The sequence below is a fragment of the Entelurus aequoreus genome, linkage group LG15 (assembly GCF_033978785.1).
Source record: "Entelurus aequoreus isolate RoL-2023_Sb linkage group LG15, RoL_Eaeq_v1.1, whole genome shotgun sequence".
NCBI classification, from domain to species: Eukaryota; Metazoa; Chordata; class Actinopteri; order Syngnathiformes; family Syngnathidae; genus Entelurus; species Entelurus aequoreus.
In genome coordinates, this window is record NC_084745.1 from 45766579 (window position 1) to 45776578 (window position 10000).

At 37.8% G+C, this 10000-nt stretch overlaps 1 protein-coding gene across 2 annotated transcripts in view; it reads right to left on the minus strand.

Moving 5' to 3' along the window:
• ptprn2 (protein tyrosine phosphatase receptor type N2) overlaps positions 1 to 10000 on the minus strand; it is a 379044-nt gene that overhangs the window by 333197 nt on the left and 35847 nt on the right. For both annotated transcript variants that reach the window (XM_062021618.1, XM_062021619.1), the window contains exons 5-7: positions 7410 to 7761; positions 7058 to 7348; positions 6941 to 6981 (exon numbers count right to left, since the gene is read on the minus strand). In XM_062021618.1, the coding sequence (XP_061877602.1) occupies positions 6941 to 6981; positions 7058 to 7348; positions 7410 to 7761 (684 nt within the window). The remainder of the gene's footprint in view (positions 1 to 6940; positions 6982 to 7057; positions 7349 to 7409; positions 7762 to 10000) is intronic.

The window sequence follows — 10000 nt, forward strand, 5'->3', positions numbered from 1 at the left end:
TACCTGGTTGTCCAAATTAGGCATAATAATGTGTTAATTCCACGACTGTATACATCGGTATCGGTTGATATCGGTATCGGTAATTAAAGAGTTAGACAATATCGGAATATCGGATATCGGCAAAAAGGCATTATCGGACATCCCTAGTTGTACGGTATACCGGTACTAATATAGTATCGCGGTACTAATTAGGGATGTCCGATAATGGCTTTTTGCCGATATCCGATATTCCGATATTATCCAACTCTTTAATTACCGATACCGATAACCGATACCGATATATACAGTAGTGGAATTAACACATTATTATGCCTAATTTGGACAACCAGGTATGGTGAAGATAAGGTTTTTTTTTTCAAAAATTAATAAAATAAAATAAGATAAATAAATTAAAAACATTTTCTTGAATAAAAAAGAAAGTAAAACAATATAAAAACAGTTACATAGAAACTAGTAATTAATGAAAATGAGTAAAATTAACTGTTAAAGGTTAGTACTATTAGTGGACCAGCAGCACGCACAATCATGTGTGCTTACGGACTGTATCCCTTGCAGACTGTATTGATATATATTGATATATAATGTAGGAACCAGAATATTAATAACAGAAAGAAACAACCCTTTTGTGTGAATGAGTGTAAATGGGAGAGGGAGGTTTTTTTAGGTTGGTGCACTAATTGTAAGTGTATCTTGTATTTTTTATGTTGATTTAATAAAAATTTAAAAAAATAAATTTAAAAAACCTGATACCGATAATAAAAAAAACGATACCGATAATTTCCGATATTACATTTTAAAGCATTTATCAGCCGATAATATCGTACTACATCTCTAGAACTAATGAATCCAAAACGGTACTATACTCTGTTTGAAAAGTACCAGTTCGCCTATTTTTTAATTTTATTTTATTTTTCAGGCATGACGCCGCATCTTCGTCACATCGTGACATTGCTGGTTTTACGAGCAGAGGAGCATGTTCGGCAGCGCAAAATCTTGGCGTACTTACAAGCAGACACAGTGTGTAGACAGAAAAGGGAGAACGGACGCATTTTGGCTTAAAAACTAACGATAAAGGTGAAGTTATAACACTGAAACGCCCTCAGGAAGAGGTGCTTTAAAACATGGCTAGCTAGTTAGCGGCTAACGTCCATCCGCAGTCTGCAGTGTTTTAGCTACTTCTAAATCACTAATCCTCGTCTACATGGCGACAAATAAAGTACATTTCTTACAAGTATCATCCCTGCAGGACGAGGATTAGCTAAACATGCTTCACTACACACCGTAGGAGGATATAATAGCTTACTGGTGTCACAACGTAAACAAACGCCATGGGTGGATCTACACCTGACATCCACTGTAATGATACCAAGTACAAGAGCGTATATAGTCGATACTACTATGAGTACATTTATATTTTTTATCGTAACAAAATTATTTTTCTTTATTTTTTGTATTCATAATATATTCATAAATTCAGGAAATACGTCCCTGTAACGACTTGGTATCGGATCGATACCTAAATTTGTGGTATCATCCAAAACTGATGTAAAGTATCAAACAACAGAAAAATAAGTGATTATTACATTTTAACAGAAGTGTAGATAGAACATGTTGAAACGGAAAATAAGCACATATTAACAGTAAATGAACAAGTATATTAATAATCCATTTTATACTGCTTGTCCTTCATAATTTTGACCAAAAAAATTAATGATAAATGACACAATACGTTACTGAACACGTCAGCAGACTAATTAGGAGTCTTTGTTAGCTTACTTACTAATAAAAGACAAGTTGTCAAGTATTTTCACTATTTTATTTAAGGACAAACTTGTTCTTCGATTGCAATAAGAAACATATGTTTAATGTACCCTAAGATTTTTTGTTAAAATAAAGCCAATAATGCCATTTTTTTGTGTTCCCCTTTATTTAGAAAAGTATCGAAATACATTTTGGTACCGGTACCAAAATATTGGTTGGGCGAGGGTGTGGTGCCCTGAAAAAAATGTGGCTTTGGGCCCAATTTAGCCAGCCGTTATCTACTGTCCTTGGAGACCCGTCGATTGTTGCAACAGTTCACGGTTCATTTGCTTTTAAAGACTGTCTGTTTGTGATAAAGGTGGGTGTTAATTAGTTATAAGCGATCGCTAATTATTTTATTTGTGATGCAAATTAAAGTGGCTGTTTGCAACCATTATGCTGACACCTAGAAGGCGCTAACTTTCCAATGTGTTTTAATTGTTACATGGCGCCCTCTTACGGCTTTCAACACCCTAACTCGGAGGTCGGCAACCCGCGGCTCTTTAGCGCCGCCCTAGTGGCTCCCTGAACCTCTTTCAGACATGTGTGAAAATGGAAAAAGATGAAGAAAAAAAAGAACAACTTTGTTTTAATATATTTTCTGTAGGAGAACAAACATGACACAAACCTTCCTAATTGTTAGAAATCCCACTGTTTATATTAAACATGCTTCACTGATGAGTATTTGGCAAGCACCGTTTTGTCCTACTAATTTCAGCGATCCTTGAACTCATCGTAGTTTGTTTACAAGTACAACTTTCTCCGACGCTGCCACAGAAAGACGTGTTTTATGCCACTACTTTGTCTCATTTTGTCCACCAAAAGTTTTATGCTGTGCATTAATGCACAAAGGTGAGCTTTGTTGATTTTATTGATTTGATGGAGTGCTTATCAGGCATTTTTGGTCAGTGCATGACTGCAAGCTAATCGATGCTAACATGCTATTTAGGCTAGCTGTATGTCAGTGTTTCCCATAAACTGCCAAGATACCTGTGGCGGTGGGGGCGTGGCTATGGGCGTGGTCACCATGACATCATCGAGTAATTTGCATAATTTACTACAATGATATGACTTTCTCTAAAAAGGCTCAAAAAATGTATACTTACTAATTAATAATAACAGTTTTGTTTTAAACGTCCATCCATCCATCCATCCATTTTACAATATAATTACAACACTTTATGTACATATTTATATACAGATTTGAACAATAAGTTATTCACTGAAATATATTTATTAATTGTGGTTCTTACAAAAAATATATCTTATAAAAATATAAAAGCTAAAATGTCTCTTGAAGCTCTGCCCCTTTAATTAGTGCATACTAAATAATTAGACTTAAGCCTACTACTACAACCATATTATTTACCAGCAACATAAAGTGAAACAGAGGCAGAGGTGTCCTGCCACAGTCAGTAACAAATAAACAGAAAACAGTAGTGGTGGTAGATAGACACAAAGCTTCATCAAACATCTGATCCACTGAACAAAGAGCTCTAAAAATCTTGATCCTACACTTCTCTTTTGTAAAGTAAATCTGAACAGCCGATATGGGCATCTACATCAACTATATGATTTGCCTGAGAAGCTTGACAGGACACAAAAAAAATAAAAAAATAAAAAATAATAATTTTAAACAATTTTTTGTGGGGGCCTTAATTCTTTCGTGGTGGGCCGCCACAAATAAATGAATGTGTGGGAAACACTGTATGTACAGTACATAATGCATCATTATGCCTCGTTTGTAGGTATATTTGAGCTCATTTAATTTCCTTTACTTATGTCCTTTGTGTATTTAATTTATATTTGCATGACACATTATCTGTATGTAATATTAGCTGCATTTCTCATAGTGTGCCATGTTGTTCCAGACCACAGCAAACGTTACCCTGCCTTGACGACACCCGTGCATAACACGCGCGCATTAGCTTTGTGCGTTGTTAGCTAAAGACACTGATTTCGATAGCTAAAGTTTGCTAACATTATGTATTCAATTATAACCACAACATGACTGCAAGTTGCTAGTTGCTTCTGTGGAATAATTTTAAAAAATAAAGACACTTTAAAAACATATATTTTGTTAAACCATTGATGGTAGTATTAGCTAGTCATTGGTGTTCTTGTCACTAGAGTTGCAAAAAATACATCGATACCTGCTTTTTTCCAGTATTGACAGTAGCGAATACTGTAAAACAGTGGTCCCCAACCACCGGTCCGGGGGCCGGCACCGGTCCGTGACGCATTTGCTACCGGGGCTAAGAGAAACATTAAATCATTTATAAAGGACCGCATTTTCTCAGACTTAAATTTCACTTGTCCCTCTAAACCCACCAATAAACTTGTTCGTAGATGTATAATAAAACTCCTAATAGGAAGTTGCCATTTGTTATTATATTTTTCTATCTTTTTTACAGGCAATTAATGCACATTATTGAACATATAAAATTTAAATGTACCAGATTGTAGCCAAAGGCTAGTTTCCATCTGCAGTTCCCAGCAGGTTGATGGTATATACCATAACTGTGCAAAATACGGCCCGCGGGCCACATGCGGGTCGTTATGATTTTCAATCCGGCCCACCGGACGTTCTACATCATTTTTTTTAGACCTTTAACATCAAAACAGTAGCCGCCATTATGATGTGCCATTATGAAAGTATTTCAATGGTCAAAATCTGCGCTTTTGAGTGTTATACCAGTTATTACGGTAATCTACGTCACAGCAGCTCAGACGAGGAACAAACCAGAGTGGGCATTTTTACAACAAATTTCTGCATATACATATATATATATATATATGTATATACATATATATATATATATATATACATATATATATATATATGTATATACACATATATATATATACATATATATATGTATATACATATACATATATATATGTATATACACATATACATACATACATATATATATGTATATACATATACATATATATATGTATATACACATATACATACATACATATATATATATATATATATATATATATATATATATATATATATATATATATATATATATATATATATATATATATATATATATATATATATATATATATATATACATATATATATACACACACACATACATACACCTCTCTTTGTTTCTAATGTATATTTTCTGCTGGATCTACTCTATTTTATGCTGCCCTTTTTTTTGCTGCAGCTGTTACATATACTGTAATATTGTACATGGTAATTTAGATGTGTTATATATTGTATATATTATATAATAACATAATATAATATATCAGTATATGTTATATACTGCAGTGTCGTGCGGTGAGGTTCATGGCTGGTGAGGCACTGACTTCATCACAGTCAGATTTACAAACATATAAACCCTAAAGAGTATCTTATTCACCATTTGATTGGCAGTAGTTAACGGGTTATGTTTAAAAGCTCATACCAGCATTCTTCCCTGCTTGGCACTCAGCATCAAGGGTTGGAATTGGGGGTTAAATCACCAAAAATGATTCCAGGGCGCGGCGCCGCTGCTGCCCACTGCTCCCCTCACCTCCCAGGGGGTGAACAAGGGAATGGGTCAAATGCAGAGGACAAATTTCACCACACCTAGTGTGTGTGTGACAATCATTGGTACTTTAACTTAACTTTAGCTTTACACATACAAACTGTAGCACACAAAAAAGCACATTTAATAAAAAAAAAGGTTATTATGGTCTTACCTTTACTCATAAATGAAGTCCATGCGCCGCTGTTGTGCCGGATAATGCACCCCCTTACGGGAGTGTTATATAAACTAAAGCCCACACTTAAAGTTTCCACGTGCAAGATTGAATCTATTTAAAAAAGTGATTTAATAAGAAGCCAAAAAGTGCAAAAACAATAACGTTCGTGTTGGAGGAGTTGTGAATGACTGAAATATGAAATCCGTGCTGCAGTCTGCAGGTGTACCTAATGTTGTGGCCCAGCAGCGACTGCAGCACGGATTTCATATTTCAGTCATTCACAACTCCTTAAACACCTCTGTTTGCTGAATGTATAGATCAAATACAAATCTGACAAATAGGAATGAGTTTGGACAACTACACGCACACGTCAAGAAATGCAGTGTACCTCGCATCGAGGATGCCCTCGTACTCTGCCAGCTGTCGCATGAAACTTGCGTTCGGTCCTGTGATGCTCCTCTTTTCCTTGACAACGTTGTATGCCTTCTCTAGCGACCAGCCGAACTCTTTCATTGCATAAGCAATGACTGTGGAGGCGGATCGGCTGATGCCCATCCGTGCTGCAGTCTGCAGGTGTACCTAATGTTGTGGCCCAGCAGTCATTCCTCAGCTAACTGAACTATGGAAATGTATAATATGGTTCATATAGCAATACGGTCTCACTGCACAGCAGGCCAGCAGCTAGCCGAGTCATTGCGCAATCCCTGGTGAGGCTCAACTCAGTGACGTGCCTCAACTGGCTGCTGATCACCGCAAGTCTCTTCTCAGTATTTGAACGGCAAATGTGAAAATTCAGCGATTTTGAATAAAAATAATCTAAAACTGGTGAAGTGAAATGGAAAATAACGTTATAGTATAATCACTGGATACATAACAATTTAATGATTTTTTTTTCTTTTCATGATGGCACGTGAGGCCCCGCCTCACCTGCCTCCCCTGACTGCACGTCACTGATATACTGTATATATAATATGTAAATATTACATATATTTTATATTGCTAGTATGGTACATTTTTAGTCTACTTTATACCTTTTGTTTTCGCCCTCTTTTTGTGCCCTTGTGTGCATTATCCTTTCCAACCTTTGTAACTGAGCTACTGTGTGGAACAATTTCCCTTGTGGATCATTAAAGTTTGTCCAAGTCTAAGTCTATATCCTGGGAGGTTTTAGAACAGTGATGCTCTTTTTTTAATGTCAAGTTACCTGCTGGCAGCTCATACTGCAATTTGAATGATGTGCAAAAAGATGTTGAAGCACAGGGATCTTTCATACTTGACACTTTGAAACACCAAGTAGGGTATTTAAGTTGTTCTTTTTCTGTCATGGTATCAAAGAATCGTGGAAATTCATATGTCAGTGTCGAATATCATGACAACTCTAGTGGTTGCGAGGGACAGGTTTGACTGTACAGTGTTATTGATTCACCTTGTCAATTGGCACTTTGTCTGGTCCGTCTTCTGGTTGCCCTGGAAACAAGCGAGCAGACAGAATTTGACGTATAAAGTGTGCTTCACACTCTGTAAAAAAAATATCAATCCTTACCTTGTCGGAATTTCAATGTGTCTTTCAGCTCCTTGTCCCATTTCCCACTCGGGCCTTGGTTGCTTCCAACTGGTTCCATAGCAACCAATTGCTCCTGGTTAGTTTCCATGACGCCATTTGAATGGGAGGCTCCTGGACCTCCAGGTGTGGCACCAGAATCTATCTTCCTGGCGTCGGCTGCCGGCAGAGCTCCGGAGATGACCTCCGTCAGCTGGTCCAGGTCTTTGGTCATCCAAGTGTCCATGTTGAAGCCATGCCCTCCAAAATGCTTGAGCATATCCTGGAGTGTGTCTGAGTGGAGAAGATAAGCAGCTAGAAGATAGAAGGAGTAGGAGAAGGAGCAGGTTCTCACCATCCAGATGCTTTTTGCCGCTCAGTTGGCTTGGCACGCTCTTGAATAATAGGTGGTTCGAATTGGTCTTTGGAGATTTGGAGCCAAAAGCCACCTGTTGGTCACGTGGAGGTGGTCTCACGTAGCTCAGGTAGCGGAGCTTTCCTTTGGGCCATGAAGCCTGGGGCCCCGAGAGTCCTCCTCCTAGGAGCTGGTCCAGGTGGTTGGAGAGGGCTTTGTTGTCGTCAGGGTGTCTGCCCTGGCCGCTGTGAGAGAAGACTTTGGTGACAGGAGCCTGGTCTCCTTTCTGAACGCTGTACACTCCGGTCTGCTTCCAGCCGGTCTTTGGTTCGTCGTACGCAATGTCTTCATTCTGCAAAGATACATCGATGACATAAGACTATTCAAGATCCGAGATAGAATACCCTCAAAGAGAAACAATACTCAAAATCGTAGAGACCCTGGACAGGGAGGATGGATGGTTCGACGTCTACGTCAAGGTTGAAAAACCATCCCTGAACAGAGGAAATGGTCTTCAACACTACCTATGTCCTACATACAACTCTGTCCTTTTAACCATCCTTAAGACACTTAACTGAGTCTCAAACATGAGTAAAGAACTGAATGGAATGCTCTTGTGGGTAATTCCAGTCCAATGACTGATTTGGGGCTGGCAATGGCTGTTTTGCAGTGATACAGGGTTGTACTCCTCGCTGTATATATCCTAAGAAGTCAGACCTACACTGTTTCAATGTCCATTTCTCAAATTATATAATTGTTGATGACTGAAGTGCTGATATCAACCAAACCTAACTTCCCCGCCCCAACCCCCTCCACATACCACCCCCCGGATTGTAAATAATGTAAATAATTCAATGTATATACTCTGATAATTAACTTGTGTGATGACTGTATTATGCTGATAGTATATATTTGTACCATGAATTGATTAACGTGGACCCCGACTTAAACAAGTTGAAAAACTTATTGGGGTGTTACCATTTAGTGGTCAATTGTACGGAATATGTACTGTACTGTGCAATCTACTAATAAAAGTCTCAATCAATCAATACGCTGCCGACTGCGATACCTATCATACATGAGTGCGATCGGCCGATATCGTTGCAGATACCTCTCACATGCATTAACTGTACATATTTCAATTTATCCATGGTGAGTTTCATTGGCAGTGTCGAAATATCAACACAATATTTCAACAAGTTGCTTATATTCTTTTATTACAGACATTTTTTTGAGCAAAACAAAGTCATTATATACAATAACTAAGCAACAACAGAAATTACTATCTACTACTTATTGAAATCCTTTGGTTTTTTCCCCCTTCCAGTGCTCCTGTGTCCAGGGAATCATTTGTAAAAATCCTTCCATTCATCCATTTTCTACCGCTTGTTTCTTTTGGAGCCTATCCCAGCTACAAAACAACAACAAAATTATAACATATCGATCTAATACTGATACTAGGGTAGGGAAGGGATTCATATGACCCCAATCCTAGGAAGAGGAGGGGTAAATCACTCTACATAGCAACTGACGCTGTGGTCAAAGTTGGAATTTCCACAGAACACATTTTAAGATATTCAACACTCTACTGCCATCTGGCGGCTAAAGTGGATCGTGCACCCCCGAATTTGTCACGTTTCATGTGACAGGTAAACAGTGACGAATGGGGCCATATGAACCTACGGTACCTTTGGTATTGACACAAACCAATTTATGAATCATTTCTCCCTCTTACTGTACGTGTCATGTACTGACTGCTACAATGACACAACAACAGTTATATTATCTTCTTGCCCGACTCTTATTGTTATTATTATTATTACACAATAAGATTCTTCACTAAAAATGTATTATTATCATTATTCAACTTCTTATTCCACCGTTTTGTTTGTTTTACCCCTTCTTCTCCCAGAGTCTACTTGTTAATTTACCGTTAAAGAGGAACTGCACTTTTGGGGGGAATTGTGTTTATTATTTACTATCCTTAAAGGCCTACTGAAATGAAATTTTTTTATTTAAACGGGGATAGCAGATCCATTCTATGTGTCATACTTGATCATTTCGCGATATTGCCATATTTTTGCTGAAAGGATTTAGTAGAGAACATCGACGATAAAGTTCGCAACTTTTGGTCGCTGATAAAAAAAGCCTTGCCTGTACTGGAAGTAGCGTGACGTCACAGGTTGAAAGGCTCCTCACATTTCCCCATTGTTTACAATGCAGCGAGAGCGATTCGGACCGAGAAAGCGACGATCACCCCATTAATTTGAGCCAGGATGAAAGATTCGTGGATGAGGAACGTGAGAGTGAAGGTATCAATCCGATACCAAGTAGTTACAGGATCATACATTGGTCATAATTTAAATCCTCATGTGTCGAGGGACGTATTTCCTGAGTTTATAAACATAATATAAATTTAAAAAGTACAAAAAAAATGTGTGATGCCAAAAAAATATTGATGTAATCATAGTAGTATCGACTAGATACGCTCATTACAGTGGATGTCAGGTGTAGATCCACCCATGGCGTTTGTTTACATTGTGACGCCGGTGAGCTACGGTGTGTAGTGAAGCATGTTTAGATATTCCTCG